General features: G+C 30.8%; 3 protein-coding genes and 1 long non-coding RNA gene across 4 annotated transcripts; 1 reads left to right on the forward strand and 3 right to left on the reverse strand.

Annotated features, from left to right (window-relative positions):
• Positions 1-590: 590 nt before the first annotated feature.
• LOC107904092 (40S ribosomal protein S23) lies at positions 591-2571 on the reverse strand. The gene is made up of 4 exons (XM_016830360.2): positions 2297-2571; positions 1297-1452; positions 1061-1187; positions 591-878 (listed from the first exon to the last, which is right to left on the reverse strand). Exons 1-4 carry the CDS (start codon positions 2299-2301, stop codon positions 738-740), a joined length of 429 nt encoding a protein of 142 aa, XP_016685849.1. The 5' UTR covers positions 2302-2571; the 3' UTR covers positions 591-737.
• Positions 2572-9001: 6430 nt separating this feature from the next.
• Positions 9002-9451, reverse strand: LOC107902434 (uncharacterized mitochondrial protein AtMg00810-like). Its single transcript, XM_016828617.2, has one exon. The coding sequence runs from the start codon at positions 9449-9451 to the stop codon at positions 9002-9004; it is 450 nt and encodes a 149-aa protein (XP_016684106.2).
• A 5359-nt stretch (positions 9452-14810) lies between these two features.
• LOC107902997 (uncharacterized) lies at positions 14811-15608 on the forward strand. The gene is made up of 2 exons (XR_001685668.2): positions 14811-15004; positions 15232-15608. It is a non-coding gene; the product is annotated as an uncharacterized lncRNA (long non-coding RNA).
• Positions 15609-17159: 1551 nt separating this feature from the next.
• On the reverse strand, positions 17160-19883 carry LOC107904093 (probable RNA-binding protein ARP1). The gene is made up of 6 exons (XM_041094732.1): positions 19529-19883; positions 19284-19428; positions 18699-18813; positions 18566-18608; positions 17852-18069; positions 17160-17422 (listed from the first exon to the last, which is right to left on the reverse strand). The coding sequence occupies exons 1-5, from the start codon at positions 19709-19711 to the stop codon at positions 17857-17859; spliced, it is 699 nt and encodes a 232-aa protein (XP_040950666.1). The 5' UTR covers positions 19712-19883; the 3' UTR covers positions 17160-17422; positions 17852-17856.
• Positions 19884-24983: the final 5100 nt, after the last annotated feature.

The raw sequence follows: 24983 nt of genomic DNA on the forward strand, positions 1-24983 counted from the left end.
TTTGTAAATTTTTAGACATTAAAGGTTTGAGTAGTGAAATATGAAACATTAACGTAGTAAGTAAATTATACAATTATGAAATATGAAAATTTGGAAAGTTAAGCATAAAATAGTTTGAAACTATAAGAATTAAATAGTAAAAATTTCAAAACTTGACTTTCAAAATTAATTTACAATTTTAAAAAATAAAATACAAAAATTTGACTATTCAAAAATCAAGGACTAATAAAAATTCAATTTCAAGGATTAAATCATAAAAAATACAAAATTAGATTATAAAAATTTATTTTCTTCAACAATGAAGGGAGAAAGCTTCCCTTTTCTGTTTCTTTGAGAAGGAAGACAGTAAATAAAGCCTTACAAATTTGACAAGACATCTTTTTTAAAAAATCTCGATTTTACCCAAGTAAAATTGGAGGGATAAATTATAGGTTAACCAAGAAATTTTAAGAAATCAGTGATCCTTAATTCTATTAAAATCGATTGGGTGAGACTTTAAAATCGAACCATTATCATCATAATCAGCAACTACTATTCTGTTCATACATGATAACACTAAATAAAATGGGTTCATAAGACAACATATATAATGATCGACCAAACAAAATTTTAGATTTGAAACCAAAAACAGAACACAGTTTGATTTGGATATCTAAAATCCTTCATTACAAAATCCCAAACACTAGGTTTTTATATAAATAACAAATATTAAGTGAACCATTAAAAGTCATATTCTTTTAAGACCTTGGCTTCTCCTTCTTCTCTTTGAAAAGAGCTAGAAGAGACACACCCGAAACCTTAACAACCTTGAACCGAACTCCGGGAATATCTCCCACAGCATGCCCCTTTCGTCCAAATCCAGCAATCAATACCTCATCCTGCACCAAATCAAAACCATGCATCGCACTTAGATTACTCAACACCGAAAATCAAAACCCTGTCATCCTAGAACAAGCTTTGCACAATGTTGTCTAATAAAGAAACAAGACGACAACCGAGAAATGATAAACATGAACCAATGACATTCAACTCAAAAGGTGAATATAACACTATAACTTACATTTTCCTCAATGTAGTTTAAGCAACCGTCATTGGGTACAAAAGCAGCAATTTTCTTTCCATTCTTGATCAACTGAACACGAGCACATTTTCGGATAGCAGAGTTAGGCTGCTTAGCTTCAATGCCACTGCAAAAGCCAGTTACCAAATGGCAAAGTTCAGAATCTAATTCGAGCACACCCTGCTAACATAAATACCCTTAAAAAACATCATAAAGATACAAAATATAGTTCTTACATTTTCTCAAGAACTATGCCCTTGGCATGTGATGATCCAGCAAAAGGTTTCTTCCATTCATTTCCAAGATTTGACTTCTTATATGCCTTGTCGGCCCACCTCTGCCTTCTGCGGTGGGTTCTCAGCTTACGGCCAGCTCCCATTCCACGAGTCTTCCTGCACAAATTTTCAAATTTTTCAGCATATTTCCATAAAATACAACATAAACCACCCTAAGATGGATTACCAAACCAAATACCATATATAACTGAACTGATCCAACCAGAAATCCACACTTCAGTCCATTGGTTTATTAATTTAAATTATCTCTTCTTTCTCTATAGCATTTTGAAGTTCTTTTTCACCAATTTAGAAATAAAACATTTATTTTCTATATTGTAGACAATTAAATACTACGAAATATTTAAAGAGGTATAAAATTTTGTTCGGTTAGAATAATTGCGATTTTCCAACTTATGAACCAAAACCAGAACCAATCACTAAGGTTCGAATAAGTTCTAGATTTTCTCAGAACCAACCCCAAATCACCAAAACGAAAATGCAATTTCGCTAGAACAACAGCAATCTTCAAGATAAGGAAGCATCACAGAAATAAAATCTAAAGGATACCCATTGATGCAGAAGGTCATCAACCATTTTCTAACAAGTTTAAAATCATGACCAACAGTCATAACCCCACATACGACCCTAATTTTTCACATACCATTCCTTCTGCCACAGTTTTCCCATCAACCAAACAGGTACTGAAAGACAGTTTCGCCCACAAATTCCACAGTTCCATCCCCAACCAAAACACCCAGAAGTATATAGGAAAGGAAATCATTGACCCACAAATCATCTAATCATATAAACCGAATCTTAGGTACTACTTTACTGGAATAAACAAACGGCAATCGCAAAAATGATTCACAAAGCTTTCATAGTTCAAATGCAAGTAGTAAATGGAAACGAACAAATAATAACGTTTTGTATAAAAAAAAACGTAGAAAGGAAAACTAACCCCATTTTGGCTGGTGCTGAAAAAGCTTTACTGAGACTGAAATCTGAAAGTAAGAGATTACGGAAGAGAGGAAGTGCCGGCTAGTGTTGCAAATTGGAAACCCTAACAGCCACGATTGAATTGCATTTATATAGATAAATTTTAGGGTTTTGGATGGTTTTTTACGGATTTGTTAGATCAACGGTTGAGATTTGAAGTAGGCTTTGAGGAGGGCTTGTTGCTTACACGTGTCCGATATGATGACTAACTATCCAATGTCGGGCTATCCCCAACCCGAGCTTTGATTTCTTTCTTTGGCTTAATTTAATAGTTGGCCCTTAGTTTGAGTTAAGTAATTAATTCTTTTTTATAGTATCAAATAATAAAAAAATATTTAATTTTTTATCCATGCAGCTTTAGATTCTAATATGGCATTTACTTTTTCATTTTCATGCAATTTTTTTTTAAATTGGGAGTATATAAAAGAAATAAGTTAAATTTATAAAAAATAATTATTTATTCAAATGGAGAATTTAGGAACGTTTGGTTTAGGTATTTTTATATTACTTTTGATTTAATCACTTTCTTTTGAAGCAATAATGAAAATTTATCAATAATATCGAAATTTAGTAATATGAGGAATAAGATCAATACCATTTTTTTTATCAAATTAGAAGTAAAGGATTCATTTCATCAAAAGAAAAATTAGAGATTTTGAACCAAGTTTTAAATAGTTGAGTAAATACACATGATCCCTTTTACACAAAAGTTCTCTATTTGAGTTGGTTAATGAGATTTTAAACATAAAAACAGAGATTAAATAATAGAGAGTTAGATTTTTTTATCTGGCTTGTATTGAAGGAGCACCTTCTCATCAATATGGAGTGAGCTAAACGGGATATAGCAAGTGATACTTCTTGTGGCTTGTGCGGATATCATTCTAAAGATATTTTGCACGTTACCAAAGACTGCTCAGGAGTTAGAGAAATTTGGTCACAGGTCATTCCAACTAAGAACCATTTGAGTTTTTTTGCAGGAAATCTTCATGAATGGTTAGAGTCTAATTTACACACTTCTTCTTCAACTTTTGGTGAGGTGAGTTAAACAAGTTTATTTGGTTTGCTTAGATGGAGACTTTGGAAACTCTTCCTTTTCCAAGGAGCTTCATGGAGTGTAACTGAGATTATTAAGGTTTCATATATCTGGGATAAACAATTTACCACTTTCCATCAAAATGACTAGTTCAGGCAGCAAGTATCAAGGTTAATAACCTCAGTGTCGAATAAATGGTTGTAGCTATGAACTGATGGTGTAATTAAGGTTGATTTGGGTTCTATTGCAGCTGGGGGATTTTTAAGGAATAAGAATGGGGAATGGATAATTGATTTTAACAGATTTTTGGGAGAATGCTCAATCTTTGATGCGGAATTGTGGGGAATTCTTGATGGGTTGTCTCTTATCCATGATAGTAGCTTTGCCGGGGTTATGATGCAAACGGATAATCTAGAAGTAGTCAAAGCTATACAAGAAACTTCCTCTTCGATTTTGAACTCTGCCTTAATTAGCTGTATTCACCATCTTTTAGAGAACGTAGGACCTTGGCGTATTCAACACATTCTTAGGAAATTTAATAATGTTGTAGATTGTATTGCCAAATTAGCCTTTGATACAAGACACGGCTTGAAGGTTTTCAAGGAGATCCCTAGGGATGTATTAGCAACATCTCTTGTTGTTTTATCAAGTGGTAATCTTCCTTAGGGAATTTTTGTTGTAACCTGATTTGTTATTAGGTTCGACCCTGGGGTAGTTTGGGAGTGTGGCCACCCAATGTCCAAGGCTGGAAAGGGCCCAGAAAATTTTCTTCAGCTTTTAACGTGAAAAAAAACTTCAACTTTTTAAGTCTTCTGATGAACACTTCATTACAGGAAGGAAAAAAAAAGAAAATGGCCTCGATTTTTTATTTTATTACTAGTATATGTTTTTATTTTATTGTATTATAATTTATAATTTTTTTAGAAAGGATCCTAATTTATTATTTCGCTAGGGCTCAAAAATATCAAAAACTAACATGTCTATTATTGTCTATTTTTTCTTTTTACCAAAAAAAGAAAAAATAGCACAAACAAAAAAAGTGGGTCAAAAGCCACTAAAACAAAGCCCACGTACAAAGACCATCAAGAGCTTAGAGGTTCATAACATTGATCTTTCGAAGCCAATTTTTCCAATTGAATGGCATGTTTGACCGTCTGTAATCTAGCTTTCTTCTTTTGAGCTTTAAACCTATCCACTTTCCTTAACTTGAGAAGGCTAGTCTTATCTCGGTTCTTGTTAATCGTCCTTTCTTCCCAAAGAGTGAAGAGAGATTGATCTGAGCATGGCGTGACATCATAATGGTCTCTTCAGTGTAGTTGCGAGGGAAGGCTTCCACCACTTTAATCTTGTCTTAGGCTAGAATAGTGATTTTGGGCTTTTTAATGGACCAAAAGTGTTGGATATAAACTCCTTTAGACCGAATCACAAGCCATAGAAAATTATGGTCTCACTTCCATCTTTCCTTGGGCTTTGGAAGAGAACTTCTTGTTAAAAGGTTTAACATAACCTTTGTTTGCTCAAACTTAGCTCAAAGCCAGGGCCCGTTTAGGCTTTCAATCTCTCGAAAGAGATTCTTTGCTTCCATGGCTTAGCCTACCACGCTGGTAAGAAAAGTAGGACATATGTTCATAGGGAAATTTGGCATCAATGAAATCCTTATCATTTCTCTTAAACTTAAACTCCTCTAGTAGACATTTATCTATTAGCATAAATAACGATTTACAATATACAACATTAAAAATAAGCGAATATAAATATCTTCAGTTATTGTCTGAACTAAATGTCAAAATTCAAATTATTGTAACATAATTGTCGAACACATCAAATCATCGACGAGCATATTGAATTTAGCTGTACGAAAAACTAAAAACCACCAAACTTTTCTAAGTACTTAAAAACCTCACCAGATGATATTTTTTCTGTTTTTAATTTTGACCTTATGCTAGTTGGTATTTATAGTGGTGGTTCCTAGAAAAAAACCACTAATTACACATTCTACTATCACACATACAAAAATGTGAAAACGATAGGTAGCAAAATGTGAACTCATGAAATGTGGGAACGTGGGAGGCCTTCCCACCAACCACTTCCAACATTATCATCATAAAACACAACTTTTGGACGAAGTACCTCATTCCATTTGACATCAGTTTCAACCAATTTGGGACACAAATTTCCTATTCTAATACCCTTCTCCCTAGACAAAAAGTGTAACGGTAGGTTGGAAACTTCGATCCAGAATTCTAATTTTTCGAAGTTGAGTTCCTCCATAACCGCTCTCTCTGTGGCCATTCCTTGAGGCACAAATGCTTATCCATAATGAACCAGGGGCATTGGATTTCCTCTCTTTTTTGTCATCTTCTTCACTAAACATAAAGAGAAAAATATATCTCTCCAGTTTGAAAATGTCCGCCAAGTATTTTGAAGGCCAAGCTTTAAGGAGAATAGCTTTAATGGAACCAAGTCTCAAACATTTTCAAAGATTAACTTTCTAATGAGAGAATGTTTTTTTTTATATGGAAAGGAGGCTAACACCTTAGCCTAATGACAAAGCTGCTTAACAAACTACTCATTAGCTACTATAACGCTTTCATACGCTCTAATTGTAACAGGAGCTTCACGAAGGAAACAAAGGGCATTTGAGCTTTCAGTCCCCATATGTTCCAGTGAATCTGCCACTACACTTCCTTCTCTAATAAATACATGGCTGATGCAACAACTCCACTGACGATCCAACAACCCCCAAATGCTGCAAACAACATTTCCTTTTTCTACTTGCATCTTCAACTTTTGCAAGTTGTTCGGTAGATCGGTCCGACTCCGAGTTATAGTTCTCCATAATAAAGGCTTGACCAATCTTCATTAAACTCTCGCCTAGAGTCTCTAAAGAACAGAAAAAAACAACACTTAACAGCAAAACCACTTATGTTTTAGGTAAACTTACAATAATATGAGTAACATGACAAAGTTGCTCCCAATTTTCAATGACATTGCATCTTTAATCTAGTTTCCTTAAACCATAACTAAAATATAATAACTATAAGTCAAACTCCCTAGTTCGTAGATATTCTAAGTAGGTTTACATGCCAATCAAGTTTTAGTTCGGTTGACATCGATATTATTGTCAGTGTAGGAAGACATGAGTTCGAAGGCGCTGAAAAACATTATCCTCCTATTTAAGAGTTGAAAGAGACTATGAATAATTATATGCATTATATAAAAAATAATAAATTAAATATTCAAAATTAAGTACTAAATTGAAATTATAAATTATGTTTGATATATTACTTAAAATTAAATATTGCATATAATTTGAATGTTTGAAAATTATAATATTTAAAAGCTTAAAAGCATAAGTTGACCCAGAGTATATTTCTTTTTCCATTTTAGTACCAATTTTTTTTTTTACTTAGATTGGCTCTTAAAGCTACATTTTGTTAACTAGTTGAATGATTAATGGTGTTAAAAACTAGCTTACATGTGATCATCCAATTACTACGCAATATGTTGTTTCCTTGCTAATATTTAAATATAAATTCTTCAAACTTTCAAGAAAATCCAAAAAAAAACCCAGATAAAAAGAAAAAATGAAAGTTTTTTTTTCTTTAAAAGAATGAAAGTTTTTAAAAAATAGAAAATTGTAAAGTATATCAATATCATTTCTAAAAAATAAAAATATATATATATAAAAAGAAAATTGTAGTTAAATTAAAATTTAGTTAAATGTTTAGAAAAATTCAAAATTTCAAAAAATAGGAAAATATATAAAGATTTAATATATATATACATGTCTACATATAAATTCTAGAAAATTGCAATAATTTTAAAAACATTTAAAAGAAAAAGATATATAAAAAATTCAAAAAAATATAGTTGAATTAAAAAAAATAAAAAGAATATGAAAATTTTAATTATATAATTTTTAAAAAATATTTAAAAATATATGTATAATGCATGAATTTAGTTGTATATATCAATTAAAATATATTAAATTTATTTTATAATTTTTTATAAATTTATTTATAAACAACATTGTTGATTTTCTCTTAAATCTAATGTTTAGGTCCAAAAAAGTTTGTGCAAAGTAATAACACTATTTGTTTTAAATAGATTTTGTAAAAAAAAAATATTGATTATTATCATCTCTTTTTGATTTATGAACTCCATCTTATTATTGCAGTCATAGTCTTATTTCTATATTCAAAATATTATTGTAAGTCTCTACTTCTACAAATGATTTTTTTTATACATTTTCACTATTCATTATATAAATTTTGTTATTATAGTGTACAAAAAAAGGAAAAGGATAAAAAGAAGCAATGAGGAGATCACAGTGGTGCAATAGAGGTCAGTTCACCTAAGGAGGCCAAGAGCCGAAACAAGGAAAGCCTTCTACAAAGGTAGGGTGGGGAATATTCAACCAAAAGCCTTTTTGGAGGTGAAGGGTCCATTACTCTTGCTATGGGAAGTTAAGAGAAAATGTTGTTAATCTCGTTGCTTCTCTACGCAAGTGGTGTCTGTTGGCCCACAGGATTCTTTTGAAGCTCCACCAGGTAAACAATTTTTTATTCTTATGTGAATATTTTTGAATGGTCATAAAATGTAATGTTTGTCCCCAGGTTTTGAAGATCTCTTCAAAGGAATAAAGGCTACTGTTGATATGTCTATGTGGACTATAATAGATTTGCATGGCTCATTTAGTGCAACTGTGTTGAGGTTATCAGCAACAAAGTTCAAAAAATGATAGTGAAAAGAAGAGAAAACAGAAGCAATAATGGAGAACAAAATGAGTTCATCATCATTTTTCATTTAGAATAAATTACTTAAATTAGAAACCAAGAATACCAAACTTGCAACAACTCCCACTAACATTGGGAATTACATTACGTTACTTGCACACTTGTATAAGCTGAGTTATTAGCTAAATCATCACCTAAACACTTGTCAGATCAACTAAGTAGCTTACTTACATCAGCAAAACAAATTACAATAAAACTAGATTAGTTTTCTTGTTACAAAAGCTTCAACAATCAAGTTGTGCACCAAAAAGAACTTCTTACTGCTACATTGCTGGCCAACATTTAACACTCTTCATTGGCCTCTATACAATAAACACCAATGCTTATTCTCAAACTCTCGAACCTTGTAGCACCAAAGGGCTTAGTTAAAATGTCAGCAAACTGGACTTCTGAACTACAATGGATCAAGTTGACTTCTTTTGATTATTCAACTTCCCTTACAAAATGATGTTTGATTTTAAAGTGCTTCATTTTGCCATGAACCATAGGATTTTTTGCAATGGCAACAGCTAACCGGTTATCTACCTTGATTTCATTTGCTTTCCATTAACTTGCATTCAAATCACACAAAAGTTTTCCAAGCCAAATGGCCTGATTAACAACTGCAGCAATTGTAATGTACTCTGCTTCTATTGTTGATTGTGCCACGGTTTGTTGCTTCTTTCAATAACAAAAAACCTCCTAAGCCTAAAGTGAAAAAATAACCTGATATGCTCTTCATATCATCAATAGAGCCCGCCTAGTCACTATCTGAGTATCCAATCAGCTTGAGCTCTTTAGTTTTCACAAATTTTACCCTAAAGTTAAGAGTTTCTTTGACATATCTTAGGACCTTCTAAGCTGCCTTGAAGCGAGCAACATTACAACAGTGCATGAACCTAAATAGAAGGCTGATTGCAAACATAATGTCAGGCATTGATGTTGTCAAATAAAGCAGACAACCTACAAGGCTTCTATACCCTTTCTCATCCACATTTTTATGGTCACCTTTGCTGGAGAGCTTTTCACCTTGTGCTGCTGGAGTGCTAGCAGATTTGTAGTTTGACATGTAGAATTTACTCAAAATCTTCAAAGAAAATGCTTGTTGACTTATAAAAATGGCATGTTGAGTCTGGTTTATCTCAATGCCAATAAAGTAAGTTATCTCCCCTAAGTTAGTCATCTCAAACACATCTTGCATCTGCTTCTTGAACTCTTCAATCAACTCATTTCTGCTACTAGTTACTAGCAAATCATCCACATACAATGACACAATCAACAAGGTCTCATTCTCATTTTTTTGCATAAAGAGTAGGCTCACTGGTACTCTTTTCAAACACAAGTTTTAATATATATGCATCAATTCTGTCATACCAAGCCCATGGAGCTTGTTTTAGGCCAATTAAGGCCTTCTTAAGCTTGTAAACTTTGGATTCTTCACCATTCACTTTGAACCTTTCTGGTTGTTCAATAAAAAATTCCTCATTGAGACAACCATTGAGGAAAAAGTAGATTTTACATCCAAATGATGTATTTTCCATTGCTTTTGAGCTACTAGAGCAAATAGGAGTCTTATAGTATCTAACTTTACAACAGGTGCAAAGGTTTCTGAAAAATCAACACCTTGTTGTTGGTTGTATCCCTTCACAACAAGTCTTGCTTTATGCTTATTCAGTGACCCATCTGTATTGTACTTGGTCCTGAATACCCATTTTACACCAATAACTCTTTTCTAGACTAGCCTATCAACCAATTCCTATGTGTCATTCTTGTGTATCATTTCTATTTCTGCTTGCATTGCTTCTTTCCAACAGTTTCCTTTAGTAGCTTTATCAAAGCTTAAAGCCTCCAGAATGGCCAAATCACACTTTTGCTAAATGTCAGTGTTAGATCTTGTACCCCTGATAGGCATATCATCAAACCCTTCCTCAATGTGAACCTCATCTTTAACTGGTTGTAGATCACTTTCTTGCCGGTCTTGTTCAAGTAAGCTTGTATCAATACCATCCTATTTCTATCCACTACCTTTATTGAACTTTACATCTCTACTCACAATAATCTTCTTAGTGAATGGATCAAAAACCCTATACCCTTTCTTTGTGTTGTTATAGCCAACAAAAATTCCAGGCATTAACTTTCTCTCCAACTTGCTTCTCTTATTAGTTGGGACAAGTGCATAGTAAATGTAGCCAAACACTCTTAGATGTGAAATAGATGGCTTGTGTCCAAATCAGGCCTCAAAAGATGTTTTTCCTTTTACTGCATATGTTAGCAGTTTATTGAGTAGATACACTGAGGTATTCACTTCCTCAGCCCAATAGTTGTTTGGCAATTTACTCTCAAACAGTAGATATCTAGCCATGTCAAGCACTGTTTGATTCTTTCTTTCACAAACACCATTTTGCTGAGGTGTATAAATTTGGTTAGTTGATGCTGAATTCCAACTTCTTAACAAAGCTTCTAAAACTTTTCTGACAAGTATTCAGTGCCATTGTCTGATCTCAAGGCCTTAAGCTTGCAGTTTGCTTGATTTTCAACTAAGGCTTTAAACTTGTAAAAGAAATCAGCTACCTCTAATTTTTGCTTCAAGAAATTCACCTAAAAAAATCTTGTGCAGTCATCTATAAACAGTATAAAGTACCTGCTGTCACTTAAAGAAAAGGTCTTCATAGGTCTACAAATATCAGTATAGACCAATTAAAGCTTGTCATGAGCTCTCAATGCTTTTTTGACTGGAAATGGCAATCTGACCTGCTTTCTAAGCTGACAGACTTCATAAATTTTATCATTGACATCAACCTTAGACATGCCTTTAACCAGATCCAACTTGTGTAGCAAACTAAGTGATCTGTAATTAATATTCCCTAATTTTTTGTGCCATAAGCATGATTCATCAGCTAGACTAGCATAAGCCTTCACATCTAACTAGGTTATATCCAAAATAAAGCATCTATCAGTCATAACTATTGTCACTAACTCTTGACCAAATAAGTCTTCAATAACACATGATTTGTTCTTAAAAATAAGAGAATAACCTTTCTCTATCAGTTAGCCAATATTAAGCAAATTTTGGTCAATTTCAGGTACAAAAAGAACATATGAAATTGTCTTGTTACTTAAGTGAGTATTGATCACAATATTTCCTTTGCCTTTGGCTTTAATAAAGTTTCCATTCCCAATTTTGACTTTTGAAACAAAACTAGTGTCCAATTCCCTAAACATTCTCTCATTTGATGCCATATGATGTGTGCAACCACTATCAATTAGCCAAACTTTTTTTACCTACTAGAGGTTGCAAAACAAGATGTATTGAAAACATGCTCCTAAGGAGCTTGATTATCATCAACAGCTTGAGCTTGAATTTGATTATGTTGTTGTTGTTGTGGCTTTTCCTTGTTCTTACAAACTTTCTCCATATAGTCTAGTTATTTGTAACTTCTGCACTGGATGTCAAGTCTATACCTGCAATACCTTTCCAAGTGTGTGGACTTTTTACAGTGAGTGCATGGTGGGAACTTCTTCTTTCCAACATCCTTATTTGGTTTATCCCTTTTATCTGACCAAGGTTTCTTTTCTTCGTAACTTGAGCTTGAGCCTTCATTGCTTTTAGCTTGAAAAGCTTATTCAAGATACTCTTCCAATTTGTTAGCCCTTCTCTGCTTTGTGCATAAAAGAGCATTTATCAACTCTGACAATAAGATAATTGATAAATTTCTCGAGTCTTCCAATAAGGAGATCTTTAACTCATATTATTCTTGAAGAGTTGTAATAGCTTTCTAAAAAAATTCTTCTATCATTGAAGTCATCTTCCAATAGTCTAATGTTGTTGACTGTGGCCATTATCCTATTAGAGTACTGCTTGATAGATTTAGACTATTTTTTCTTTAAATTTTCAAAGCCTCTCTTCAAGTTAATCAACTATTGTTGTATTATTTTATCAGACCCTTAAAACTCTTCCTTTAGTTTCTCCCAAGCTTACTTTGAAATTTCATATGTCACCATTCTAGTGAAGATCACATTCGAGACTCTATTTTGTAGGCAAGAAATTACCTTGTATTTCTTAGCATAGTCCTCATTGTCTTGTCTGACTTAAGCTATGGTGGGATTAGATCTAAATAGAGGTGGTAGTTTTCATTTTCACTACCCATATGTGGTAGTTTTCACTAACAAAAACAGGTGGTGGTGGTGAAACACTCATGTTTTTACAACAACAAAAACATCTTCTATTTCTTTTTTTTTCAAATGAACAACAATGAACAAAACAACAAAGAACAAAGGCCGTAAAAAATGACAGGCTCTCGATACCATTTGTTGAGGTTATTAGCAACAAAATTCAAAAAAATGATAGTGAAAAAAAAAAGAAAACAGAAGCAATAATGGAGAACAAAATGAATTCATCATCATTTTTCATTTAGAACAAATTACTTAAATTACAAACCAAGAATACTTGTAACAACTCCCACTAACATTGGGAATTACATTACATTACTTGTACAGTTGTATAAGTTGAGTTATCAGCTAAATCATCACCAAAACACTTTCCAGATTAACTAACTAACTTACTTACATCAACAAAACACATTACAATGAAACTAGATAAGTTTTCTTGTTACAAAAGCTTTAACAATAAAGTTATGCACCAAAAAGAACTTATTATTACTACATCGATGGCCAACATTCAACAAACTGATACAAGGATTAAGGCTGTTAAGAAAAAGGCCAAAACCACGGTAGAGCAACAAGCTCATATCCTTACCAAGTCCCAACTTGAGGAAAATGTGGCCAATGCCTTCCACTTAGGCTAGAAGAAGGCTATCTTGGGGATGTAACTACACTATGACCCTTTTTACATTTACAACTTGGATTTCAATCTCTCGATGATATCATGAGTTATGAGGAAAAAAACCTAGGGTTCAATCTCTTTGACTCTAATGGTCCTAAATTAAAAGAGTATGCCAGGAGGATTAGACATCTATGTGTAAGTGTTATTCTTGAGGGAGAGAGCTCAGAGGTCCTAGATGGTGTAGCGAAAGGGGAGACCAATACTTCTGGTGATGTTGGAGATCCTTCTGTTAAAGAGTTTATTGAGGATGTTGGGAGGTATTAACATTGTAAATTAGTTTATATTTGTAATTTGTTCTGGCATTAATAAAAAATTCTATTTATTTCTCAATGTCTTGGTTTTTATTGCTTTTGTTGTTTGTTGCTCTTAACATGTATTATAGGTGGTATTCAACATAACTTTGCATATCCCATGTCTCGATTTTTTTTGAAATGCAATTGACCATTCGTTGAGGTTTTTTTCTCTAAATGTTTATTGCCAATTGTACTAAGTATGGGGATATTATCTTTCGTGGAAATAAGAACCTTGCTCTCAGATGCATGGGGGAGGCTTACGGAAGGTAAAACAATGACCTTGTTCTCAAACGTATGGGAGGAGGCTTACGAAAGGTAGTAACTAATAACCCTGCTCTTAGACGTATTGAGGCAGCTTATGGAAGGCAGAGTAATAATAACCTTGCTTCCATATGCATGAGGGGAGGCTTACAGAAGGTAGAATAACAACCCTACTTCCACACGCATGGGGAGGCTTACGGAAGCTCAATATCTCAAGACATGAACCTCAATGTCTCAAGACATCAAGCCTCAAAGCTAAGGATCTGAAATGAGGGAATTATGTCTCGAGACATGGCTCTCAATGTCTTGAGACACTCAGTTGAATTTTGATAATTGAGTTTGGCTTTGAGTCTTGACTCCATATTTGACCCCGAGTAACCCCAAGATGTGTTAAATAAGATTGTTAAATATCTATAATGCATGATTATATTCATAAATAGAAATGTTTTGAATTATACCATGACTATATGCTTAAATTATTTTGCAACTGATTTGAGATAGTTTGTGTTGCTTCAGTAATGTAATGTAACGTCATGCATGACCGGGTTAAGTGTGGGGTGTCATAGTGCTAATTATTTGATCTAACTAAAGACACAACTCTTGTTTCTCTCTGATAATGGTAATTGCAATTTTGATCCCTCTATTACGCTCGCATTTGGGATTTAGTTTTTATATTTTAATTTGACATAAATTGGTCCTTTTCTTTTACAATGGCATTAGTTAGTACAATTTTGATCCCTCTACTATGCTCTTAGTTGGAGTTTAGTGTTTATATTTCAATTTGAATAATTTGATTATTTACTTTTATAATGACATTAGTTAGTTCATATTATTAACATATATAATTATTCCAATTAAAATGTTGATGTTTTCCTACTTCAAATTTTGGGTGGTGCTGAACCCAAGTATTTAGATATTATGAGAAATAAATTTGTTGTAATAATTGTGACCGATAGTATCGGGGAGGACTTTGTTGAACCCGTTTCATATGCGAGAAGTTGGGATGGTTTTAATTTCGAATTAACTCTATAGCCAATTCTGCATATTATAAATCCTGACCCTAAATCAATAGCATGGTGGCCGGTCAACTAGTTGTAGTAAAATGACTTAGTTAAAGTAATTCTTTTTAGAACTTAACTAGATAGTTAGATGGGGATAGAATCATGATGTTTGTGTGTACTGAAATAAAATAATATATATTATATAGTAATAGATAGTGGAAGTGTGTGTGCATGTCTCACAGTTGGTGGCCGGCTAAGATTTGTTGATTGGCTAAATTTCATTTTATGATGGGTAAAGGGTGGAGAAATGGACGGTAAGTAAGAAAGAAAGACTTCGACTTTTATTTTTCTATCTTGCTTCCTTGTCTCTTTCAAATGAAGCTAGAGAGGAGAGGCCGGCTGCATGTAGTGGAAAACCATGAAATTTGCTTGCTTAGAAGTTAAAATTTTCAAGTAGAACGGTAACTCTTCTAAGCTCTCCCTTGCCCACAGCTTTTCGTTGACAAATTCTGGTTGCATTGTTGAATTGAGCTTGACCGAATGTATGGGAGAAGAGAAGAGTTTCTTTTCTAGTTGTAAACGTTGCATGTCTAGTAGATGAAGAGTTTCTCACTTGTGTTAAAAAAATTTAGTGAATGCTTGAGTTGTTATACACCATTTTTGTAACTTTGGGGTTCATTGTATTTAGCTAACAAGGTGGGAGAAGGCTGTAGCGGAGAAGGGAAGGAGCAAATTTAATAGGTAGAATCGGTGTTGTGAACCTTGGTGAGTTTTCCTTGAACTTTTATTTTCTTGTGTTTGATAATTGTTGGAATTGTTAAATTGCTGCCCAAATTTTACCTTGTTGGTATTGTTAATTGCTGCCCTATTTATGTTGTCCAATTGTGGCATTGATGCTGTTCGAATATTGCGTTGTTAATGATGTCTAAATATTGTATTAGTGATGCTGTCCGAATCAGCCTCCGTATCTGATATGTTAGAGAAATTAAGCTAAGTGTTGCGAGTCCTCTTAGGCTGCCCACAACGCAACCTTTCAATTCTAATGTTACCATAATTAACCTTCAATTGATGGTGTGGTGTATGATTTATGTTAGGCCAGCCCTTTTTTGGTTGCATTTTTGAGTAATTACATAATAGTTGGTGTGTGATCATTGAATGAAGGATGTATCTTCTTGTGATGGGAAACCCTGAGATTTTAAAATTCGAAAGGGAATGTAGAACCACATTAAAGAGGATAAATGGAGGGATGTATTTTAAAGTAAAATGGCTTTGCGGAGGGATGTAATTGGGAGTGTTACAGCTGATGTGATTTAAAAAAGAAAAAACCTTTCTAACATGCACATACAAACACAAAAAAGACTAATTTTGGAATAAATTTTTTTTTAAAATTCGACCTTATGAAGGGGTTAATTATTTGAACTAATTAATGATATTATAAGAATACGGGAATTATATTTTTGTTAAACTAAAGTATAAATATTAAGTCTTAAATTTAAACATAGTAGTTGGACCATAATCATAATTTGACCTAAAATAATCTATGTCTAACATAAATGTGTTCATAGGTCAGGTTAGGCTTAAGTATGATATTAAGTATTAAAACTTTGTGCTTACTAAGCCTGAATTGACTCGACCCGAAATATGAGTCTATAATTTTGCTCAAGCTCATCTATGTTTATAAATGGCAAACCTAAGTCTATTTTAAGTCGGTTCATATTATTTTAAAAATTATAAAATTATAAAACTATATTTATATTATTTTAATTTAATATTTAATAAATTTATATATTTTTATTAATTAAATATTTTATATAATTATCTTTAATATTTTTTAAAGTGTACATTATAGCAATATTATATATTATTATAAATTTATATTTTATGTGTTATAAATTATATAATATATAAAAATAACATAATATAAAATATTATAAACTTAAAAAATAATCCGGACTTGGACCTTGAATATTCAAACTCGAGCCTAACCCATATTTTTAAACAAAGCCTAACCCATATTTTAAACATACATTATTTCCCAAGTCTATTTCTCGGGCATAATATTTTGTCCAAGCCCTCTCAAAATTTGGGTAAACCTTGAAGCATAGGCAAGTAGCTAGACCCATGAGCATGTCTAATCTAATACAATTATTTATCATTTGATTTAATAAAAAAATGATATGTTTTAGAAAAATTCAACAGTGTTAACCATTAAATTTTAATTTTAAATACGGAAAATAAAGATGCTACATTTTTAAAAATAAAAGGTATAGACTAAATTTCAAATGTATTAAGAATATATGGATTTAAAACATTTTTAATGAATAATGTCATCCAAAATTATCCTATCCTCCATCGTTAGGTATCAATTATAAAAAGAAAGAAAGAAAAGAGCTGGAGAAGTAGGCCCATTAATCGAAAGAGAGTTCACTCGTACACATGATTAAGGTTTGATCCACAAATTCGTTTGTGTGATAATGTAGTGTATACGTGTAAGTTTAAAACTATATTGCATAAAAAACTAATCCAGAATTAAGTTAAAAAGTAGTAATAATGCTAACTTAAGAGAGATAATCTAGTACTAGTTTAAAAAAAATAAAAAAAAAAACCCATAAGATATGGGCAATCAATTAAAAGCTACATGATTTTATTACATTTTTTCTCTAATGGTTCAAAGGACTCAAACTTAGATGTTAAATAAATAAAAGAGAACGAAAGAATTTTATCAAACATCTAAGAATAAAAATATTAATAAAATAAATATTACTTAAATACATATTGAAAAAAAAGGGAAAAAAAAATCAGAGAATAATGTCGCTGCCAGATTTCCATCTTTCTTCACCCAACCTTCTTAAAACTGTCACCAGCTCCTCCAATTGTACCTATTTGGCAAGTAAATAAATTAATATATAAATGGTCTCCATCATATCATTAAAAAGAAAGACAATTTGTATTGAGAAAAAAATTTAATTTCATAAACGAAATTAACAAGACAACATGTACTCTTTCAGATATGTTTAAAGAAATTTATGCCAATTTTAATATTTATACAATTAAAAAATTAGGGACAGATAATATTTATAAACATTAAGACAAATTTAACAACAATTTGGTTCAAAAAAATTAAACCCCAACACCCTAGCACATGGGTTCCCTCAAAGAGCCAGTTGGGCTGTGGGGTTTTCTCACATGACACAATGATTTATTTCCATAAGGCCTCACACTTAATTTAGAAAATAATTAAAATGAAAAGGTGAAGGTAACCCATGTTACCATGTGAGTCACCATCATGGAGGATCAATGGGTGTTACCTGAACTAGGAGCAATTGCTGATGGGCCATGCTGTTGGTGATGGGAAGGTGAGAGCCGCTGATGCTGGTGATGATGGAAATCCCAATGTTTGTGATTGATGGTAGTGATAAAAAGGGTACACTGGCATCAATGTGTTGGCACCTACAATAGTTTGCCCCGCTGGATATACTTGAGACAAATGCCCATTCATGTAGGATCCTCCATTGTAGCCTAGCTTCTGTTTGCACCAATCATACACCACATTTTATTAAGACTGTGTAAAAAAAAATGGCAAATTTATGTTGTGGTACAAATATCAATTATGTTTTTTTTTTAAAAAAGCTACTTATTTTGGAAGGATTATATTTTTTATACCTTTATTGGTCGACTTAATTCTGTGGATATTATAAGAAATAATAATAATACACTAAGAAGTAGTGATAGATGGTGAGAATTAGACATGTTAACATGTTATACTATTTGAATAAATGACTCGTATTAGATCCAATTTAATTAAATTTTAAAATTTTGATGGATGTTGATAAAAAATTGATATGATTTGATTTGCATTACGATTTGGTTAATAAAAATATATTTTTATATTTAAATCTAACAATATATAAATATCAATATGAAAATTATTTTTTCTATTTTTATATATTTCAGAAGGTATTTATTTGATATATCATTTATGAAGGTAATTTTCCAATTTCAATATATATATGAGCACTTACATGGTTGTAGCTGATGTTTGTGGCAACGTAGGCAGGAGAGTACCTGAAAAGCGTTAAAAAAGGGAAAATAAAAGGTAAGGAAAAATCCACCTTTCTTAGCGGCTTCAATAAAGTCAATGTATCAATAGCATACCCGTAAAAAGGAACCGCCTGATGGTGAAACGGCGGTGCTGATGCCCCAGCCGGGTAATACCACTGCACCTGATTGGCTGGTGCAACTGGCGTAGCCCTCGGTCCAACGTTTGATCCTTCATTGTCAATACCGCCAAAGATTAGAACCCCATCATCTCATATTTACAAAAAAATGCCCTCACTGTATTTTAACAAATACCATTTGTTGTTCTCCTGATACATCAGACCTATATGTTTTATTATATGTACAATTTTTTAATTCTATAATTACTGTTTAATAGTTAATTTTTATTTAAATTTAATTGAAAATATATAAACCTAATAATAATTATTTTTTATAAGGGTAAAAAGGTTATCTAGAAATCGAATACAAAATTAACATAATTGAGACTTAAGTACAAGTTTTTTTTATCACTTCAGATGTGGTTGGATAAACATATAAATCTAGATATAGATATAGATATAGATATAATTATAAAATATTTTTCAATATATGTGTAAAAAATATTTATTTCAATATATTGTTATTTAATAAATAATGATCCGTATATGAATAATAATAATGATCCGGTTTGTTAAAAAAAACCTTGTTGCGGCGGAGGAGCAGAGGAGGCGGACCTCGGGCGGCGAGCACCGAGGGAGGCGATGTTACAGTTGGCACGACGGCCGTTAATGATAGGAGCAGCGTCCTCGCAAGCCTTCTTTGCAGCTTCAGCATCCTTAAAAGTAACCTTTTAAGAACAAAAGCGGAAAACAAAATTAAAAGGAGAGGAATCGGTAGAAATCAAGAGTAACGAGTGCATTGCGATTGAACGAAAAAGAGGAACTTACGAATCCATAACCTTTGGATCTGCCAGTGATTTTATCAGAAATAATGACAGCTTCAAGGATCTCACCGTATTTCTCAAAATGCTCTCTCATGACTTCTTGAGGAGTTTCCCACGCTAAACCTCCCACGAAAACTTTGGTTAATGTTGTATCACCGAATTGCCCCACATTATTACTCATTTTCATCGCCGCTTTCCCCTCAACTTTAAAAAAACAAAACTATCTTAAATGAACAAAAAAGAAACAGCAAAAATATATGAGGTTTTTGCAGCGTAAAAATGAGGGGAAAAGAAATAAGAGCAGAATAGGGTGGGAAAGGGGAGAATATAAAGAGGAAGAAGATAGCCTGCTCATGTCCAGGCCGTAAGGTTCCATTTATTATTGAAAAAAATAAAAGGTTAAATTTTTTGATTTTTTTAATAGGTGTAATGATGAATTTAGCCTTCAATATTTACATCTTTTGTCAATTTGGTCATTATTCTTTTTTTGAGCTAAATTTAACCCTTGACCTTTCAAAAAGAGTCAAATTACCTTTTTTAAACAAAAATGTTGACTAAAATACTAAATTTTTAATGATGTTGGTATGACAATCATGTGACAATTTTTGTGTACACTTCATGTTGACATGACATTATTCGCTATATATGTCACTTCAATTAAAAATTATAAAACATTTAAAAAAATAAAAATTAAAAACATATATAAATAGTTCATAAAAGTTCAAAAAAAAAAGCATGAACTACACGTCAATTACTATACAAGCTACCATATTTAAAAATTTAACCTTTTAGTTAGTATTTCTGTTAAAAAAACAACAATCAGCTCTTTTTGAAAGGTTGATGGTCAAATTTGATTCTTTTTAAAATGTTGAGTGCCAAATTTATCTCAAAAAAGGAATAAGGATCAAATTGACAAAAAAATAAAAACATTAGGGGCTAATTTTATCATTATACAATTTTATTAAATTTAAAAAATTCAGTCTTTAATGACCGTTGAAATAATTATGATTTTTTAAAATAAAATTATGCGAAAATAGAAGACAATATATATATATATATATGTGAAATTCAAAGTTTTATCTTAGATCTAATTGGTAAAGACTGGATCATTGAACAGTGCAAATAATCCAATTTTGAAAAGAGGTAAAATAGGAATGAAATAACAAAATAAAGCGAAACACAAGAAGACAGTGAAGCAAAGGCAAGGTCATGCTACGTTATCAGTATCACACCTTGAGATTACAAATATATTTGTGTTTCTTTTAATATTTTTATTAAATAAAATTAATAATTCGATTGAAGCTATTTTAATATATATTTTTTCACTTTACCCCTCAAAAATTTTAAAATTTTATTCTGACTTCTCTCACAACGGTAACTTGTCTTCTAGATAAATAGTTGTAAATATCTTTATTCACAATTATTTTTATTCGGTAAATCAGGTAAGTTGGATTCATTTCTAAATCATAAAAATTATACGTCATATATATGTAATAATAGTATTTTATATTACGAATAATAAATAAAATATATCTTATTTGAATTAAAAAAGAAAAACTATGAACGACATCAATGCAGAAAATCACGTGGGGACCCACTCCTTTCCAAAATGGCAAAATTCCCTCTCAATTAAACCTTAGCTGTCAATTTGTCAAAGTCCTGAAATTGCAGTTGTAAGAGACAAAATCACGTATATCCTAATACAGCTCTAAAAACGTTTAATGTTTGGTTGAGTTGTGCTATTAGTCCCTCTACTTTTGTAAAAGTTGTGGATTTAATATATGTATTTTAATTTGATCAATTTTAAGGTGTTTGATAAAACATTGAAAATTAAATTTTTTAACATTTAATATTTTAAGTGTGTTTGATAATAATTTTAAATTTTATTTAATATAAAATTTTCAATAAAAAATATTGAATAAGATAAGTAGGTAAGTAGCTACTTATCACTTCATGTATGGAATAATAAGTCGATTTTTTTTGTTAAAAATAAAATAAAATAAAATATATATTTTTTAAATGAGATATTCAAATTATCATAATTTTCTTTCATCTAAAACTATCTAAAATAATATTAAAAAATATATTAATAAGATTATAATTAAAAATAAATATTCTTTTTAAAAAATAATATTTACTTTTATTATTCAACATAATTATATTCTGTACTTATTTTTGTAAATTTACCAAACAATTTTCTAATATAAATTTAGCACTTATAAAATTTAGCAGTAAAAATTTAATATTTAATTTTTCAGCATTTAAATTTTTAGTTTATCAAACACAAATTTAGTTCATATATTTTTTCAACTGATCAATTTTAGTCTTTATACTTTTTGAATTTTGAAATTTTAATCCTTGCCCAAATAGTCACAGTTTAATTCCTTTAGTTAAATTCAATTACTAGGCTTGTACAATACGTACAATAGTAGATTTAGACTATATTCTCAAATTGTATCATTCTAAGCCTTATACATTTCAAATTTTGAAATTTCAATTTTGATGTTATCACAGTCATTAATCCATTAACTGATTTTTTAGTGAGTAATATGTGCAAATAATAAATTGACATGTTATTACATATATGATAATATGTTTGCCACATCAGATTTTGAAAATAGCAAAAGTTAACTTACTAAATTTAATAGTTATTGTTTAGTGAGGATTAAAATTTGAAAAGCACATGAACTAAAAATAATCAAACTAAAATATATGAATTAAATCTTCAACTTTTGTAAAGTATAGGGACTGATAGTAGAATTCAACCTAAAGATTATCATCCTATATCCATCGTTAAAAAAAAAACTATAAATGAATCTAAGATTATACCATATGTTTTTAGCATGGTTGTTTATATCGGATCGATCAATCAAATCGGAAATTGACCAGGTATCAATTCAGAGAGACGAATTAGATTGGTTGAACTAAGAATCGGTATGAGGCGATTCAACTAAATTTTTTTATTAATTTTTAATGATTTATTTAATTAAATCAAACTAACCGATTGGACCGACAAACTTATGACATAAACGGTTTGACCATCGGTTCGATTATGAAAATATTGATTTTAAAATGTAATAAAAAATAAAACTCAAATATATTCTAGAATCGCTTATGAAAATTTTTCAAAAATAATAAAAGACATTTGATTTACTCGAACGCAACTCAATAATAATCAACTTAAATTTGAGTTTTTTCAAGTTAAACCCAAATAACTTGTGAGTAAATATCTCATATATATATACACCACATTTATAGCTCTTGTAATGTTGAACACTATATGAACATAACTCGAAAGTGTAATCAAAATATTATATTTTATAAAATATAATATAAACAATAATATAAGACAAATTAACTTATCAAAATTTATATTAGTATACAATAACATGAGCACAAATAAGGTAAATGAAAATATATGGACACAATACAAATATATGCATTTATTATGATAGGTTTTTGTAGAATTTGTTTTTTAAAATACATTTTTAGGACTATCTTAAGTTGAGTTTATTGTTTATATTATATAGTATGTGCAAAATTTATTTTCTAATCATTTTGTGATAATGAAATGATATTATTATGAACTTGACACTCACAGATATTGTCAAATCTCTAATAATCGCTTTTTAGGATTTCTTTTAGAATCTTGTACTTTGCTTCTACAAGTAGATATTTGATGTCATGAAATAGGAACTTGACTTCTATAGGTGTTACATTCAGGCATTTTCTAACCACGAAAGTTAAGTGGGATGATAATTGTCTTTTCTATCTTAACTAATGATTGAGGGTTCGATCATCGCCCTGAATATAGAACAACTTTAAAACTCATGGACAATATCTATCTACTTAATGGGCCTACAGAATACAAAAGATTAATTACTAGACTCGCTCTAATAAATACTTTGAGAAATAAAAAAAATTCTAGAAGTTGAAACTTATCCGTGTAAACTTCAAGCAAACTTAAGTTGGTTGACCCCTTTCTCTTCTCTTATAAATTTTGCAGAAATTTACCTAAATAATATAAAAAAATTAAATACTGAAATGGGTTGTCAGTGCAATTATTTACGGAAATGGTATACTTTTTGGGTGGAGCCTTTCTTAGAGGCAGCACCACTTTTTTTTATATAATATATATTTTTGTTTTTTTTTTAAAAAATTATTTTATTGGTGGCGCCTTTTCTCATATGCGCCATTACTTGTATTTTTTTCCGAGTCAATACATGACCCATGTATAAATACGAGAGTAGTATGTGGTAGGTAGTGCCTATCTAGTAGGCGCCACTAGTGACTCCTATCTGATAGGCGCCATAGGTGACTCCTATCTGATATGTGCCACTGGTTGTGATATGAATTATACATGATTAGTTTCTTAATTTCAAACAACCTAAAAAATTATGTAACAACAAATTTAATCAATATTTTAACAATTCAATAAAAATTGTCAAATAAATAAAAATAAAATAAATTACATTATATAAAAAGTTTAATTTAAAAAAATTACAAAATACTAAACTAAACACTAACAACTTATATAACCTAATCATAAATTACTAACAAAATAGCTATAAAATTATTTTTTTAAAAAATTACATTACTAAAAAATCACAAAACCCTAAACTAAACACTAACAATTTGTAACCCATAAATTACTAACAAAATAAATAACTATAACATTTTTTAAAAGAAATTACATCACTAAAAAATAACAAAGCCCTAAACTAAACACTAACAATTTGTAACCTAATCCCATAAATTGCTAACAAAATAAATAACTATAACACTTTTTTTAAAAGAAATTACATTACTAAAAAATAGCAAAACACAAAACACTAACAATTTATAAACTACTAACAAAATAACTAAATATATATTTTTAAATTTACATTACTAAAGACTCACAAAATACAACAATTTATAATAAATTACTAACAAAATATTTAACAAAATAATTTTACATTACTAAAAACTCACAAAACACAACAATTTATAATAAATTACTAACAAAATATTTAACACAACCAGTGACGCCTATCAAATAGGAGTCACCAGTGGCGCCTACCAGATAGGCACCACCAACCCCATACCACTCTCGTATTTATACACGGGTCATGTATTGACCCAGAAAAAAAATACATAGGCGCCACCAATAAAATAATATTTCTTTAAAAAAATATATCTTATAAAAAAAAAGTGGTGGCGTCTCTAAGAAAGGCTCCACCTCAAAAATATACTATTTCCGTAAATAATCTCACTGACAACCCATTTTAGTATTTAATTTTTTTATATTATTTAGGTAAATTAACCGTTAATAAAACTATCAAAAGATCAAATTATTCGTCTAAACACAAATATCCGTCCAAAATATAGGAGTTTAAACAAATATACAAATTATACAATTAATTCACGAATTATAGGGAAAAAAAGCACTTAACTAATTAACTTTGCACGTGGTTTGA

Source organism: Gossypium hirsutum, chromosome D05 (genome assembly GCF_007990345.1).
Source record: "Gossypium hirsutum isolate 1008001.06 chromosome D05, Gossypium_hirsutum_v2.1, whole genome shotgun sequence".
Lineage (NCBI taxonomy): Eukaryota > Viridiplantae > Streptophyta > Magnoliopsida > Malvales > Malvaceae > Gossypium > Gossypium hirsutum.

Bases quoted from the DNA above. Each gene is read 5' to 3' on its own strand.
- LOC107904092 (XM_016830360.2), bottom strand. The intron at 1,188-1,296 runs GTAAGAACTATA...TGGCTTTTGCAG, and splicing joins GGCATAGTTCTTGAGAAAAT to TGGCATTGAAGCTAAGCAGC. The intron at 879-1,060 runs GTAAGTTATAGT...GATTTGGTGCAG, and splicing joins TAAACTACATTGAGGAAAAT to GATGAGGTATTGATTGCTGG.
- LOC107902434 (XM_016828617.2), bottom strand. From the start codon at position 9,451: ATGCAAAAAAATGAGAATGAGACCTTGTTGATTGTGTCATTGTATGTG.
- LOC107904093 (XM_041094732.1), bottom strand. From the start codon at position 19,711: ATGAAAATGAGTAATAATGTGGGGCAATTCGGTGATACAACATTAACC. The intron at 19,429-19,528 runs GTAAGTTCCTCT...TGTTCTTAAAAG, and splicing joins GATCCAAAGGTTATGGATTC to GTTACTTTTAAGGATGCTGA. The intron at 18,070-18,565 runs GTAAGTGCTCAT...TGGTGCAAACAG, and splicing joins CAAACATCAGCTACAACCAT to AAGCTAGGCTACAATGGAGG.